At 45.4% G+C, this 17,225-nt stretch overlaps 1 protein-coding gene across 1 annotated transcript in view; it reads right to left on the bottom strand.

The window, feature by feature from the left end:
* Positions 1–17,225, bottom strand: part of Kif3c (kinesin family member 3C) — a 40,914-nt gene that overhangs the window by 11,446 nt on the left and 12,243 nt on the right. Inside the window, exons 2-5 of the mRNA XM_015479903.2 lie at positions 8,040–8,141; positions 7,231–7,353; positions 5,800–5,918; positions 5,004–5,120 (exon numbers count right to left, since the gene is read on the bottom strand). Of these exons, the coding sequence (XP_015335389.1) occupies positions 5,004–5,120; positions 5,800–5,918; positions 7,231–7,353; positions 8,040–8,141 (461 nt within the window). The remainder of the gene's footprint in view (positions 1–5,003; positions 5,121–5,799; positions 5,919–7,230; positions 7,354–8,039; positions 8,142–17,225) is intronic.

The following is a 17,225-nucleotide window of genomic DNA, read 5'->3' as shown; positions in this document are numbered from 1 at the left end:
TGAAATGTGACACAGGTGCATTAAAATAGGTTGAGAATCATAATTATATATATAACTTAAGATCATCAGTATTATTAATGACATCATTAATAATAGCATCAGTCATCATTTGCTCATCACTTCAAAAAAAAAAAAATAGAATCCTATGGGCTGGGATTGGGGTTGAACAGTAGAGTGCTCACCTAGCACATGAGAAGCCCTGGGTTTGATCCTCAGCACCACATAAAAATAAAATAAAAGATGTTGTGTCTGCCGAAAACTAAAAAATAAATATTAAAAAATTCTCTATTTAAAAAATATAAATAAATAAATAAAATAAAGGTATTGTGTCCAACTACAACTAAAAATAATATTAAAAAAAAAAAACTTTGTGTATGTATGTGTGTGTGTGTAATACTGGGGATTGAATTCAGGGCTTAGTACATGCTAGGCAAGCACCCTATCACTAAGCTAATACCTCCAGCCCTTTTTAAATTTTGAGACAGTTTCAATAAATTGCCCAGACTGGCCTCATACTGGATATCCTCCTGTCTCAGTCTCCTGAGTTGTTGGGATTACAGGCAGGTGTCACATACTCAGCCTTAAACACTTTCTTAAGGCCCTAAGTGGCAGAGCAGGGACTAGAATTCAGAATGTTCCAAATCCAAAGTCCAGTCCCATCCTGTACCATGGTGGATTTATAAAGAACCTAGGCTGGGGGCTGGGGGTGCAGCTCAGTGGTAGAGTGCTTGTCTGTCATGCATGAGGCCCTGGGTTCAGCACCCAGCACAAAAACAAAAACAAAACCCAGAATCTCGGGTGGATTTGGATACCAAGGCCAAAATACTCAAGTTACAATAAAATTTTGTGAACCCTAAATCATGGGCTATGGACATTATCAATCAAATATATAACTCTTAGAGGAGAACTTTATATAAATTCAATTCAAAATAAAGGCAATTATGAGAAAATAAAAATAAAAGATCATATTTGTAAAATAGCTATTGCTGGAGTTGGTTGCAAAAATGCTTTTTGAAGGCAACTTTATACAAAATTGTGATTGTGCAAGGTACCTCACCTGTGATTATGTTATCAACCAATGGCTACAGAGAGATAGTGGAGAAAAAGGAGAAATGGATTGACTTCCAAAATAAGTAGACATGGGCGTGTCTCAAGGGTTGCCTAACATTGACTCCCTGTTCCCAAGACATGGGTGGAGTCCATGCTTGTGGCTCCAGGAGGAGGAGGGAAAATGCTTTTCCAACAAAAGCTTTCTAAAGGGACAATACAACCTTAGGTAATTTCTTTCAAACAATGTCTTTTCTTCTCAGTTCAAGCAGATTTGGTGTTCTCATCCCTGGAATAGCATAGGCCCCAGGAAAGCAAAATATCCCACACTTATTGAGTGAATGGAACAATGCCCTGATTAGTTAAATATGCTTGGGGAGAAAGAGCTTTTCTGTTAGTTTTTTTTTTTTTTTTTTTTTTTTTGAGCCCTGATTTAGTTATGTTGCAAATGGTGGGAGCCAACACTGAAAGAAAGCATCTTTTTCTCTGGAAGGGGATGTACTCAGATCCCAGAGCTCCCAGAAATGAGGAAAGCCATATTCAAGGACCTTCTCTATCTTCAACCTTCCACTGGGAAATGAGGGACTTGAGGCAGATAGTCTTAGAGAACCAGGCTACCAACTCCCTGCTCCATCCCAGGCTGCCCCTCCGCCCCTCTGCTGAGTCACAATCTCAGTGGGATTGCAATTATGATGAATTGTTTTTACTTTATTCTAACCACCACTGCTTTAAAAAAAAGAGTCATTTAAAAAACTTGTTTCATATAAAAATTCCTAGCTCCATTTTTATTTGCCTTTTGATTTCATATTTTTGGTACTGGGGAATGAACCCAAGGACACTTTACCACTGAGCCACATCCCCAGGCCTTTTTTTTTTTTTTTTTTTTTGAGAAAGGGTCTAAGTCGCTGAGGCTGGCTTCAAACTTGTGATCTTCCTGTCTCAGCCTCCTAATTCACTGGGATTATAGGCATGCACCACCAAGCCCAGCTTGATAAATGTTTTCAAAGTAATTTATTTCTTTTTTTTTTTTTTTAAATATTTATTTTTTAGTTCTCAGCGGACACAACATCTTTGTTTGTATGTGGTGCTGAGGATCGAACCCGGGCCGCACGCATGCCAGGCGAGCGCGCTACCGCTTGAGCCACATCCCCAGCCCCAGTAATTTATTTCTTGAAGTTCTTTTTTAAAGTAATCTGTAATAACTATTCATTTATTTAGCTGCAGTAGAGAACACTGCTTTTATATATTTTATCCTTACCCAGATATATTTCGTATGTTTTCTGTACAAAACATATACTGTCTATTCTGAGCCAGTATATATTTGTTCTATACAAAATAGCATGGTTAGATTGTGAATATACTTATCCAGAATTATGAAAAATTGTATAATTATATCTTTAAATTATCAATACAAAAATTTCCAGGAACACAGTCCAATTGGGATTCATCTAGAAGAGTTGCCAGCACAAACCTGTAAATATAGACTTGGGAGATATGCAGATTTAAATTAAAGGGCGTCTGTTTGGTACTGGAAAACACTATAGAGGTGAACTAAAGAAAAAAGTTTTTGAGGAAAGACCAGAATTTGCAGGTTTCCCAATAGCAAAGAAAACTCCTTTCTTGCCAGGTGCTGGGTGCACACCTATAATTCCAGCAACTTGGGAGCATTGCAAGTTCAAGGCCAGCTTCAGCAACTTATCAAGGTCTAATCAATATAGTAAGACCCTGTCTCAAAATAAAAAATAAAAAAGGCTGGGATGTAGGGCTGGGGATATGGCTCAAGCGGTAACGCACTCGCCTGGCATGCGCGGGGCACTGGGTTCGATCCGATCCTCAGCACCACATAAAAATAAAATAAAGATGTTGTGTCCACCGAAAACTGAAAAATAAATATTAAAAAAAATTCTCTCTCTCACTCTCTCTCTCTCTTTAAAAAAAAACAAAAAACAAAACAAAACAAAACAAAACAAAAACCTCAAATCAAAACCCTCAGTTCCAGATTAAAAGAAACTAACAAGGCATAATAATTAAACAAAATACATAGTCTCAGGTGGAGATGGAGGAAAACCTGAAATTGGTGATTGTACTTTGGTTATGTAAGAGAATGTCCTTGTTCTTAGAAAATACAAGTAAAGGGTTAGAATGTTTGCAACTAAATCACAAATGACTAGGGTCGGGGGAGACAGAGGGAATTAAAATAAGATATGTCAAAGTGTTAAAAATTTGGTGCACAGTATAAGGGAATTCTTGGCACTCTTCTTCCAATTCTTATGTTCCAGAATAAGAAGTTAAAAAACATGCCTTCTAGGGCTTGGGTTGTGGCCTAGTGGTAGAGCACTTGCCCCGCACATGTGAGGTACTGGGTTTGATCTTCAGCACTACATAAAAATAAATAAATAAAGATATTGTGTCCATCTATAACTAGAAAAAAATATATACATTTAAAAAAAATTGCGTTCTCAAAGCTTCTCTCACCCCATCTGTAGTTGAGAACTTTGATAACATGACTACATCAAAATATTAAGAAATTCTTGCTGGACATGATGGTACAATTTGTAATCCCAGTGAGGCTGAGGCAGGAGGATTACAAATTTAAGGCCAGCTCAGCAACTTAGCAAGTTGCCTAAGCAACTTAGTGAGACCCTGTCTCAAAAAATCAAAAGGGCTGGGGATGTGGCTCAGTGGTTAAATGCCCTTGGGTTGAATCCCTGATACCAGAACAAAAATAAAAACAAAAAAAAAACCTTCCATCTGCAAACCTTCGACTCAAGAACTTCTCTAAGTACAAAATAACCTTATAAAGCAGAAGCCTCACCAGCATCTGCCTACAGAAAATAGTCCTAGAGTAATGTAATTTTTGAACCTGGCTTCATTGTAGAATCACCTGGAAACTTTAAAGGCGGGGGGCGGGAGGTGTTCTGTGATCTACTATGATCCTTTAAATTAAACTCTTTGGAGCCCAACTCACACATATTTCTATCTGTGGCCAGGTCGAGAGCCTCTGTATTAGAGGGGTACATGATCTACTTAGCAACCCACTCATGACTTTGGCATTTACAACTACACAAGTTGGACCAGCCCTTCAGAAAGCAGAGAGATCAAGTAGACATCAGATGCTCCAGTGAGAAGCTACAGACATTTGCTAACTTCCCACCCAGCTCTTAGGGAGACTCCTGCCCTTCCTGGAAGTAATATTCCTAGGATAGAGAGAGCAAATACAGGGAAGTGCTGTCCCTTCATTGCTTTACACAGATTTGCAAGGAAGGGAGGGCAGTCCAGCTTGGTCACCCTGTTAGGCTTTGATATTCAGCCTTGTTCTTCCCGGATACCAGCAGAGGGCGCTACATACCCAGCTAATGGACGCAGCTGCACCTAAGCACTAGGAGATGGAAACAGGTGGAAATGCTGAATCACCCAGCTGAGTGAGGCTGTGAAGACTGAATCATGCCTTTATCATGTCATGATCTGATTACTTCTCTATATTTCCCACTGGACTATGAGCTCAGACTGTGTCTGATTTATCTTCTGTCTGCAGTCTTGCAGGTGCAGGACACAGCAGGGCTGGGCAAATATTAACTGTTGTTGCTATTTCTGGCACCTGACAAATGAGTATTCACCATAAGTGAACAGATGTTAGTTAGCCTCACTGGGACTCTCAAGAAGCCAGAGGTCCCTCTCCCCTCCCTGCCAGGCCTCTTGCAGGTTGCTTTTGCATTTTTGCATCTCAGGCCAGGCTCATGGCTAATAAGACTTTTTTTTTTAATACCCTTCCTTCATGGAGGGAGACCCCAATAAATCAGGTTGTAAGAAATCCATGGTCCCTCTGCATCCCACTTATCCCTTCCCAAGTCCTAGAACATCTGTCACCAGCAGGTGGGGCTTCAAGCCTCTCACCACCCACAACCTAGAAAGAGCTTGCAAGGCCTTGGGCCCAGACAAACGGGCTGGAGACTCACACTCCAGCTGGCACCAGCGGCTGGAACTTCCACTGTTCCTCCTCACAGTCCAGGAAGAGCCGGTTCATGATCTTGTTCTTCTCCTCAGGGGGAATGAAGTTCTCGATTATTAGGTACCTGGGAGTGGGAGTAAGGAAGAGATGAGAAATGGGGTCAGGGAGAGTGCCCGTGGTGCTGGAAAGGCTGAAGGATTAGAAACAATAAATCAAGAGGCAGAGGGAACTGCGGTGTGTGTGCGCGTGTGTGCACACGCGCAAAACCCAAGGTGGGGGAATAGGGATCCCTCCAATCCCCCCAGAATAAAATGAAGCTTGAAAACTACCGCTTCTAATACAAAGACTGTGGGCCCAGAGACTTTAGGGTTACTCTTGACCAGCACTAGCATGCCACGCGGCTGCAGGGTGGGGGGTGTCCTCAAATTCAAACTGAGTCCTGGCATGCACGCCTGTAACCCCAACTACGAGGGAGATGGAGGCAGGAGGATCACAAGTTCAAGGTTAACCTGGGAAATTCAGGGAGACCCTGTCTCAAAATAAAAATTTTTAAAAAGGGCTAGGGATATAGCTCAATGGTAACAGGGCTCCCCACCCCCACCTCCCAAAAAAATCAAACTGAGGAAGTAGAAGAAAACTCCAGAATGATTAGGCCTGTCCTGCGTCAAACACGGTCTATTCCTGAGACATGGAATCATGGGTGAGCAGACAGTCAGACTAGGCCTTAGGGAAGAAGAGTCAGGGAGACCCTGAGGATGAGGGTGGCTGTGGAGACCTGGGGGCAGAAAAGGACCCGGCCCTACTTGAGCTTGAGTTCCCGGGTCTGCTCGTTCTGCGCCTCCTCCAGGTCCTGCCGCACGCGGATGTACTCATCATGTTGGTCCTGGATCTCCGCCTTCACCGCCTGCAGCTTGGCGTACAGCTGGTTGGGGACAGGTACAGCTCAGAAGCTGCCCAGTGTGGCAGTGAGGCCCCAGTCACACAGCCTGGCCCTGAGGGCTGCTGGCTCAGGACCCACCTGCTCAGCTGGCAGTGAGGCTGGGATCCTGGCCTGAACTTCCCGGTGCTGCCTCATTCCCGTGAATCAGACGGGCTATTTAAAGGGCCTTTGTGTTCCCTTTGCTGAGGCCTGCCGTGATTACCTGCTCTTTCTTAGCCGCTTTAAGCATCATGGAATGTTCACATTGGAAACCTGAGGGACCTTTTGGTCTAACAACCTCTTTTGAATGGAGGAGGAAGCTGAGGCACAGACTAGCAAAAAGGTCACACAATTATTCAATGGAAGAGCTAGGACCCCATCTCATTGGAGAACCAGGGTTGGGTTGGAAGCTGAGCAAGTTGGGAAGGTGACTGGTTCCCACTTTCCAGGGGTCCCCAAAAGTGGCAGCAGGATGTGGAGGTTGGCATTGGCCCTCATGTTCCATTCCTAAGCCACTGAGCATGTCCATGACAACTTCCCAGGTAGTGGTGTGGCTAGGCCTCTCCTGGCCAGCTCTGGGACAGCCACATCAAAAACCCTGGGAGCTCCCAAGTGCTTCCCAGAAGCCAAGTGGGAGTTTGCTACTTCTTGCCCTAGACCTCCATCTTATGTACACATCTTTCCCCTGCCATGAACTTTGAAAGATCCTGGTGACCAGAGATTCTTATCACTTGACTTGGTATAAAGGGCCTTGGCTCCCTTTCTAGGCTTCCACAGGCTTAATTCTTTCTCAGGTCTCTTTACGCTCTCTAGTCCTTCTCCAGATCCAGCTATCCAAACTGATTCACTGATGACATTGTAAGGGAGGATGTTACCAAGGACTCTGAGTATGGCACACTGGAGGCTAAAAGTGACAGCTTACAGCCTATGAACCCTGCCCAACAACTTGGTCCAGGAGAAAAGTATCTATTCCACCCCACACCAGACTCCTGTCTCCTCCCTGCTCCTCACTCCACTGGCCCAGGCTATACAGCTCAGGGTTCAGTAGTTCATGTAAAAGTGGGAGGACTCCTTGAAGCACCACCCCTTGGGCAGGTGACTGTCTTGGGCAGAGGCTCTTGGGCCCACAGCACTTTTTTTTTTTAATAGTTTTTTAGTTGTAGATGGACATAATATCTTTATTTATTTACTTATTGTTATGTGGTGCTGAGGATCGAACCTAGTTCCTCACACGTGCAAGGCAGGCACTCTACCACTGAGCTACAGTCCCAGCCCTCTCAGCACATCTTGATCCCATCCTGCTACAGCATCTCACCTTCTTGAGTTTCTTGGTTTTGACCTCCACCTCCTGCTGCAGGGAGGTGTAAGTACCCCGGAGCTCCATGGTCTCCTCATCTCGGAGCATCATCTCCTGCTGCATTTCGCGTTCACGACGTTTCTAGGCCAAGGAAGGGCAAGGGGACTTCAATGGGACAGCATGTACTGGGCAAGGGCCAAGGAAGCTCAGGGGACTGGCTCATTCTGTCATGGAAACTGACTTCACCATAACCCCGAGTGCCAGGAGGGAAAAGGGGACATTCTACGACCCATGTCCACTGTTCCCACCCATGGAGCAGTGGACCTCGAGGTCTCCTCAGCTGCCATGGCCATGCCTTTGCAAGCACTGCCCCCAGTGGATGGAGACCCCAGCCTTAACAGCTGGCCTACTTCAGGGGTATTACCCACATACACAGATGCCCGTCACACTGACTTCCAAGCCATCTCTCACTTGTCCTACATAGTGTCACTATTGATTGGTAACCAACAAATTGTGCTTCTTGAGGACGTAGGAAATGGTACACAGTTGGCAATGAATTCACAGCCTTGTGGAAGGTCCAGGAGTTCCTTCCAAGTTCCTTGTGGAGGCTGACATCATAGAGTCCTCCACTTCTCATCTACCAGCTAGCAGTGCCCCAAAGACCTCTGGCTGGCAGACCCATGAAACCCAGAGTGGCATGTCTTAGATTCTCAGCACTATGTTTTCCAGGGACCTTAGAGCATTACAGTTTATGAACTCACCTCCAAATCCCAGGCATTACCTCAAGGACATGTACCCCAAGGGGCCCTGAAGACGGGTCACCCTACCTGTTCAGCAATCTCCTGCCTCTTCAGTTCCAACATCTTCTGCTGCTCATTGGTGTGATCCATAATGTTTCTGCCACCGATCAGCAGCTTGCTCTCCATGGCCTGAGGACACAGAGAGGTTCAGAGATAGGCTTTGCAGGGGGCCACAGCATCCTCAGCTCAGACATTATTCTTCCCTGCTATGTAATCCTTCTAGGAGTGAACACAAGATGTGTCCAAGATAGGGCCTTGTGGACCTCAATGAGAATAGAGTTCTCCCCTCCGGCTTCTTGAGCCCTAGCACAAGGCTCCCATTGTTGACAAGACCATTAGGGAGGCAAAGAGAGGAAGCCCCTCAGGGAATACAGGGCACCTGATCTATTTGCTTTGGATACAGAATGAAGGTTGGTTCACAGAGCCTGCAAGGAGGGTGGGTAGCAACCAGGCCCCACATGGTATTCAGGAGGGGGAGATAAAAGCGAGTCACTGGGCAGCCCAGCCCTTGCACTAAATGGCTCCTGACTCAGAAAGACAGCTCTCTCCGTGGACAGGAAGAAAGGGTCTCATCTTTGATGTGGAAAGTAGAAGCAAAATCCCAGGGAGAGATTCTGCAGCAACAGGCAGCAAAATGGGACCCCAGAGGCAGGGAGCGCTTTGGAGACAGCTTGAAAGACTTGGGCTCTACCCACGAGGCTGGAAGCCATGGGCGAGTTACTCTACTGAGTTCCTGTCTATAGTGTTGGAACCACGCCACATTCATTCCAGAATGGCTCAGATGTAAGGAAAGCACTATTTGGTAGGTTCTGAACTAAGCCCTCAACAGCCGCGATCTCCATCATCTTCTAAGGGGACTGACTATTCCTCTACTTATTTAACAAGTGAAGATGTTGAGAACAACGAGCCTGAGGTAACGCAGGTGAGATTTGAACCCACATCCCAGCCTCACTGAGAGCAAAAGGTCCCAACGAGTGCTTGGCACAGGCCTACAGGAGGTATTTCTGGAACTGGAAGCTGAATTAATAATGGATTTGTATAAATCATGACTCCGTAAAATGCTCTGTCACTACTGCCAATAAGAGGGTGCTATCCCAGAGCAGCCAGCTGTCCTCTGATTTCATCGCAGGCCTTCCGGAAGGTTGAAATCACCTTGAGCCACCAGAAGAAACTGGCTGTCTACCCACTGGAATTTTTCCCAGTGGAACCAGCTGACCTCCTGAGGGCTCTCAAAGCAGAGGTTGCTGTCAGACTGAGGAAGTAGGCAGCCACCTGTGAGAGCCCCATCCCTGAGGACAGAGCAGAAGACGGGTTAAGGGATGCTTTGGGAAGGTCAGACACTTGAACTGGGCCAGTCAGAGAAGCACGAGGACACCAGCCTGCATATTCTCTGAGGCCAAGGAGAAAGGAAGGGGCTCTCGAATGCCAGCTGTCCTTACTGCCACACCACAGCCACCTGTGCCCCTGGTTAATGGTCTCACCATCTACCCATCACCACATCACTGACATAACTCATCTTGATGCCTTATTTATTTATTTATTTGTCATAGGTGGACACGATGTCTTTATTTTACTTTATGTGGTGCTGAGGATTGAACCCAGTGCTTCACGCATGCTAGGCAAGTGCTCTACCTCTAAGCCACAACCCTAGCCCTTGATGCCTTCTTTTTGTTTGTTTGTAGTACTAGGAATTGAACCCAGGAATGCTCTACTACTGAGCTATATTCCCAGTCCTTTTTTTTAATAATTTTTAAATTTTAGTTATAGATGGACATAATACCTTTATTTATTTATTTTTATGCAGTGTTGAGGATCAAATCAAATGTGTCACACGTGCTAGGCAAGCACTCTACCACTGAGCTACAACCCCAGCCTCCCAGTCCTTTTTTATTTTATTTTATTTTATTTTTTTGAGACAGGGTCTAAGTTGTTGAGGCTGGCCTGAAACTTGGCAATCCTCCTGGCTCAGCCTCCTAAGTCACTAGGATTACAGTCATGCACCACCAATGCCTGGTTTCTTGACTCCTTCTTGTTCAGGGTTGCATTTACACGACCCTGAGAGTGACTCCTGAAATTCGGCACCTTTGGCAGTTTACCTCCCTCAGCTAATCCCCACTGTGCATCTCATCCCCATCATCTGGCCAGTCGTTAAACACCATCAGATCTGTTTCTTGGTGTAGCCCATGCGACTCCTTCCTTTTGTCCTCATAACACCTGCTGACTTCCTTGCAACCCTTCTGATTCACCTAGACCACTGCTATGGGCTCCCCACTGCCTCAGTTTCCCTTTCCGTCCAGCCTCACATGATACCCTCTGGAATCCTCCGAAAACACAAGTCTGAACGGATGCTCTTCTGCTTCAAACGACTCCGTGGGTCTTCATTCCCTAGAGGAGGGCATCAAGGTCTGTAGCTGCCACAGGCCCCAGGTGTTGGCTCAGCTTCCTACTCTCCGATGACCACGGAGGCTCTGTGCTCCGGTTTGCCAAAGAATTCTAGCTCCTGCGATATGCTGTGGCTTCCCCCAAATTTCACAAGGTTCTTCCTCCCACTCCATATCCACCTGGAAAACTGCCACTTGTCCTGCAAGACTCAGCTTGAGCATCCCAGGAAACTTTCCTTGATCCCCTCAAAGCTGTTCCTTTAGGCCTCCTCAATAACCAGGACATGTTCCTACTATTTTCCCACAAGAGAACCATTATGTGTCTACATCTTGTCTCTGCTGTGATTCCTTCAAGACAGGAATCATGTATCACTCATTCCTCAAGGTCCCTGGGTCTTATCACAGATTGGCACATGGCAAGTACTCAATAGGCATTTGATGAACTGAATGGAATCCTCCATGGGGACTCAGATGGGTTCCAGGTCCTCTTTTTCTCTTTCTTCTTTTGACTTATTGAGAACAGACAGGGGCTATATCCCAGCTGCTCCTGTGATTGATCAACCTATATTCCCTATCACAGGCTCTGAGCATCCGGGAAACCTGGCAGGAGGGGTGGGGTTGTATAGGGGTGAGATAAAGGAGAGGAACTACACAGAGTAAGTCCCCTACATACTGAGGACCATGGGTAACTGCTCTAACTACAGGGAAATGGATTCCTTAGGGGCCTGGTTTGTGGTCTGATCTCCAAATTGGGGACACATGTGTCCAGTTTAGCCTGGGTTCTTGCACTTTCCTCAGCATATTATGTGACTCTATCATTCTTTACTCTTTGCTACCTAATAAAAAGACCTTAGCCAGTGGCTTGGGAGGCTGAGATAGGAGGATTGCAAGTTCAAAGCCAGCCTCAGCAATGGGGAGATGCTAAACAACTCAATAAGACCCTGTCTCTGTATGAAACTACAAAATAGGGATGGGGATGTGACTCATTGATTGACTGCCCCTAGTTCAATTCCTGGTACCAAAAAAAAAAAAAAAAGACATTAGTTTTCAAATTTTGCTGCATAGTGTAATCACCTGGGAAGCTTTTAAACCATCCAGACCTAGAGAATCAGAACATGCCTTATACCTAGATCACCAGGTGACTGTTAGTACATTAATTTTTGGCAAGGTCTACTTTAAGGGGCATACTATTTTGTGGGAGGAGGACACTGGAGGTTGAACCCAGGGATGGTCTACCACTGAGCTACATCCCCAGTTCTTCTTATTTTATTTTGAGACAGTCCCACAAAGTTGCCCAGACTGATCTTAAACTTGCAATCCTCTTGCCTCAACTCCCAGTTGCTGGGATTACAGGCAGGCACCACAGCACCCAGCAAGAGGCATACTATTACTATTTTTCCAATGAAAGCTCAAAGAAGTTAAGTAACCCATCCAAGGTCACATCATGCCATTAACCTTGAACAGAGAATCCAGTCACAGGCCCGCCTGACTCCAAAGCCCAAGTCATTCCTATGACGGTCATTTGTCGAGTGCCTGAAGAAGCAGGACCAGCTGAAGGAAAATCAACATGCTTCCAGCAAAGAGAAAAATCACATCTGACTAATGATCTCGGAAAACTGTTCTTTCAAACTGGGACAAAATAGTTTATTACAGCACATAGAAAGCCAGTGACCAGAACTCTGGATGTTAAAATGCTCCTGGCAAGGTTGTACTCAGAGGCTAAGTTACATAGGGAGTGAGGAGACCAATAAAGGAAAGTGCTTCTTCATAAAGGGACCGTGGATCAGGGAAAATAAACAAGCATTTCTCTAGACGGAAAAATGCTCAAGTGTTAGAGGATAGGACAGATCTGTCGGAAATTGTGCAAGAGAGTGCACCCAACACCACAGATGATTTGGTAAACTACCAGAGAATTTCCAGACCACGTGAGCTGACCTAAATAAATAAATAAATATAAATAAAAAGGAGGGCTGGGGATGTGGCTCAGGTGGTAGCGTGCTCGCCTAGCATGCGTGCGGCCCGAGTTCGATCCTCAGCACCACATACAAACAAAGATGTTGTGTCCGCCAATAACTAAAAAATAAATAATAAAAAAATTATAAAAAAAAAAAAAAAAGGACAGGTGAGCTTCAGTTACAGTTTTACATTTTTTGGGGAAAAAGATCCTAACTGTACTCATTAAATGATAACTGTGCACAATGAGACAGAAAAAAGGGGGGCAGGGTGAGAAGGAGGGAGTGATTCTCTGCTGTTGCCAGACCCTGGCTTAATATGCTGCCACAGTGAAGACACAGTAGCACCAGGCCGGGTGTCATCATGAAGGCTTTTCTGTGACAAGACAAAAAACATTATTCCCTTATAGAGAACAATGATACAGCTGAATCTGGAGCACTGTGTATAGTCCCTTACTGCCTCTCTAGAGAGAACATCCAGAGAAGGGCAGCGAGGTTCTCCCAGGGCTATTATAAGAGACTAAAAAACAGAACTCTGCAGCCCGCAAAGACAAAGAAAGGTTAAGAGGACAGGCCTGGAAACTCACACGTCAAAATGGGTGTGAGAAGGAAAGTTCCAGAGTTTTCCAATCAGTTTTAGTGCACAGAATAAAAACTTAATACTTTGAGTTTTGAAAGCAGCAGTTATTAGAAGAAATAAAGGGAAGTTTTACTGTTTGTTGAAGGCAACAAATGTACAAAATTTGTTATCTCAGGAGTTGGTACTAGAATAAATACTCAACAGTTTATTCAGAGATTCTAGGGACATATTTTTAATCATTTATTGTTTTGCTCTCCTTTCAGAAAAAAAATTACACAAACATCAAAATAACCCTAGAAATAAAACAAAATGAAAAACTGTTTTTTTCCTACCATGGCTGATCAGTTACTTTCATTTTTCTTGTTTTTGTTCCCCCCAGATTTTTCCTTATCCACAGATCATTTTTTCACTCCTGTAGACATGCTAAAAATACAAGCTAGGAATATGCCAAGCATTTTCTTACTTCCATAACATTTCTGATTATAATTTTATTATTACATAATAATATATAAATTAGAATATGTTTAATTATAAACACCTTTTTACATACAATTTTTTTTGTGTGTGTGTACCGAGGTATTGAACTCAGGGGTACTTTACCACTGAGCTATATACCCAGTCCTTTTTTTTTTTTTTGGTACCAGGGATTGAACTCGGGGCACTTGACCACTAAGCCACATCCTCAGCCCTATTTTGTATTTTATTTAGAGACAGGATCTCACTGAGTTGCTTAGCACCTCGCTTTTTACTGAGGCTGGCTTTCAACTTACCATCCTCCTGCCTCCGCCTCCTGAGCTGCTGGGATTACAGGCGTACGCCACCGCACCTGGCCATCCCTAGTCCTTTTTATTTTTTATTTTGAGACAGTCTTGCTATGTTGCTGCCTTGAACTTGTGATTCCCCTGCCTCAGCCTCCCAAGTCACTGGGGCTACAAGGAAGTGCCCTGGAGCCAGCTTTACCCAGTTCTCTAATCCATCTGGGCATCACTGGGCAGAATTTGAGGGGCCCATGGGCCTGCCATCTTATGCATCAGCCAAGACTGCAGGGACCCCACATCCCAGCCATCCTTCCACCTTCATTCCCATGACATGATTCTCAGTGCTGGTTCCTGATGACCTGCTTCTGCTTCCTATTAAATGTCCTTGGATCTAGAACTCTGCTTCGAGACCTTTCCTGCTGTCTGGGCCCAGAGCTCCATGAAGAAAACTCCTGGATGATGACTAACTGCCCATTATCCCCGATTCCATTTGTGCAGTGCCCCTTTGCTTCTCTGCCAGTCTCGCCAGGCCCAGCACAGACGTGAACTGAATGAAAACTGATTTTGCCTTATTGCTCCCTTGCCAAGTCTGGCCCACTTACCCAAGCCCACGCTATCATCAAGCCGGGAGGACAGGACCAGTCTTATGCTGTGAGAGGGGGCTGGCTCTGGCATGAAATCTGTGGCGAGGGCCTCAGTCCAGGTGCAAGGTCTCAGTCCCCTCCTTCTCCCCAGTCTCAACCCATGCTTTTTCACCCCACACTCTGCAATATATCACATACCAGCTTCCTTTATTTGCTTGGAAACAGGTTTGGGTTGTTTTGCTTTTTATTTCCCCCATCTTTCTGAGGATAGCAGGGGTCATCTCTTCCTTTGCCTCAGAGGTCTGTATCCTTAACCATCACTTACAGGGGGCTGTGAAAGACAGGGATGCCTACACTCTCAGCCCAATTTCGGTTGGGGTACATAAAGCCGAGGGCCTGGGAATGTGGAGTTCTGCCCCCGAGGAAAAGTTCCCTGGAGCTCTCAGCCCCTCCAGTCAATGCTTCCTTTGTGATCTTTCAGGGCAAAAGAGTATAGGTGGGTGGTGCCTGTGGACAGGACTGCATTTGGTCCTGCTGGTTCTAAATAAGTCCAGTGTGACTAAAAGGCCAGCAGAGGCTGTGGGGGGTGGAGGAGACCAGATTGGGTGCTCCAGGACACCAGCACTGACTCTCAGAGTAGCCAATGGGACCTTGGGAATTATCAACCCCAAACCCTAAGCTTTACAGATGAGGAACCAGGCCCCGAAATGGAGCCCTCTAAGCCTAGAGTCTCCCATGAAGGACTTATTTGTGTGTATCTTCTTTTATTGACTCTATATTTTCCAAATAATTTACCAGTTTGATCAGGGCCCTGGTTCCAGGTGTCAGGCAGGTCAGCTGCTGTCACAATTAATAGTCAGGACCAACACAGTGACTGTGTCAGCTTGTGCCTACAGTTGAAAGCTTCAGAGGCTCATCTTTCCCTATCCCAGGAGTAGATAGAACACAAAACCAGAGGGAGGAGAAAGGAGGCCCCAGATGTCATTAAGTGCTGACCTGGAAAGCCAGGATGGAGATAGCAGGCAGTGCCAGCCACTCTTTGGGGAAAATACCAGCCATCAAGTGTGATTTTCCAATGACAGAGGAGCTGAACAGGCTCTGCCGTGCCTCTGCTAGCCTATCTGTGACATTCTGCAGGCAACAGGAGTCTCAGGTATAAACTGCCATATACCTGTAGCTGGGCAAGTTTCCTCGTACCTTAACCATCTTATTTAATGAGCACAGAGCCTTATGTAATAAGGATTTTAATTTACATTGGACATAAAACTAAGGCAAGAAAAAAAAATTTAAAGAAAACTAAAGGTCAGACAGGTAAAGTGACTTGCTCAAGGTTGTGGAGCCAGGAACAGCCAGGGTAATGTGTGTGTGTGTGTGTGTGTGTGTGTGTGTTGGGGGGAGTGCAGAACAGGGGCTGAATCCAGTGGTGCTCTACCACAAAGCTACATCCCCAGTCCTCTTTATTTTATTTTTGAGACAGAAGCTCATTAAGTTGCCAAGGTTGGCCTCGAACTTGCAGTCCTCCTGCTTTATTCTCCCTGAGTGGCTGGGATTCCAGTTGTGTACCACCAGGCCCATTGACCAGGATAATATTTGAACACCAGCCCCTAACTCTAGGTCCAGTGTTCTTTGGCTGTTCCACAGCTTTCTACAGGTAGAAATGTGCCTTAGAGAGAAGCAGCGTTTGGTATTTGTACCTTTCCCAAGTCGGGAAAGCTCAGAGCACCATGCTTTCTCTTCCATACAGAACAGGCAGGGCTCTGCTAAAGATGATTCTGCCCATGTGTGGCTTTCACGGGGGCCTCTGTAATAAGTCAGTAAGAGCTCTTACCCATGTGCTGGAGGAAGGTTGTCAGTATCACTAGAGTCCCAGAGAGGCCAAAACCTGCAATGCTTATGGGAAGGGCCACCAAGAATGCTGGGCATGTGAATCAGAGCACCCCAGTCTTCCTATGTTCTGCCACCCTCTGATTCCTTGCAGGCTTTGGGTAAGAAGTGTGAGTTAAATGATGGAGGCAAAGGTGCTTGGTAAATGGGCAGGTACAACCAAAAGTCAGTGGTTACCCACAGATTCAGTGCCTCATTGGTAGGTGTCCCCCACTCACCACAAAGAGCAAAATACGACAGATAGCTCAACAGATCCTGCTTTTACCTCTTAGAAAATACAGCTACACAGTCTACTGTCAGTCTCAGACCTCTTTCTCCTTTTCTGGTTCCCTGACTGCAGGTCTTCAGGAATCAGCAGTAAAGGAAGAAGAAATGAGAGACCAAGGGGAGGGGACGAATAGGGCTATTTTCAGATGAATAGTGCTATTTTCAGTGATTCTCTACCCTGGGGATGTAAATCAGGACATTGCTCTGAGTTTCCTCCTTGGATGGCTCAAAACATAACAAAAATATCTGATGTTTCAAGTGCTAGGAATTCTCTCATCAGAAAAAAGAACAATTAAGAGATCAGGAGAAATATTGGCCAGAAAGTGAGGTAAGCTAGTCCCAGCTTCACAGGGAGACAAGGTCAGAGTGCACAGACCACCTTGGAGGAATGCAGAAGGAAAAATAAGCCCTTCTACTGCATAAGTAACTGTGAACACCTAGGCTCACCTCACTGTGTGTTTCTCCACTCTTCCTCATGTATTTGTGTTTTCTAGACGGTATCTCTTCAGCATCCAGGATACAATCCCAGCTAGCAATATGCTACAGTGTCAGAACCAGATGAGACCTTCAGTGTATTGACACATGAGGTTCAGGGCCCAGAGAGGTTAGGTGGTTCACCCTGGGTCATGTAGCCTCCAGGATCTCAGTCAAATCTCAGTCACTCCTCTCCATCCCTTGCTGCCACTCATTCAGAATGTCTCTGTTCCTGGGCTCCTCATCTTCTGCTTCCAAGGGGAATCTGCAAATGGCGCATGAAGCAAGGAATTGTCTACTGATGATTTCTTAAAACCCCTGGAAGCAGAAGTG

Source organism: Marmota marmota, unplaced genomic scaffold, assembly GCF_001458135.2.
Source record: "Marmota marmota marmota unplaced genomic scaffold, marMar, whole genome shotgun sequence".
Taxonomy (NCBI): Eukaryota; Metazoa; Chordata; class Mammalia; order Rodentia; family Sciuridae; genus Marmota; species Marmota marmota.
Note: the sequence above shows the minus strand (reverse complement) of the source record. Positions and strands in the feature narration are given on the sequence as shown.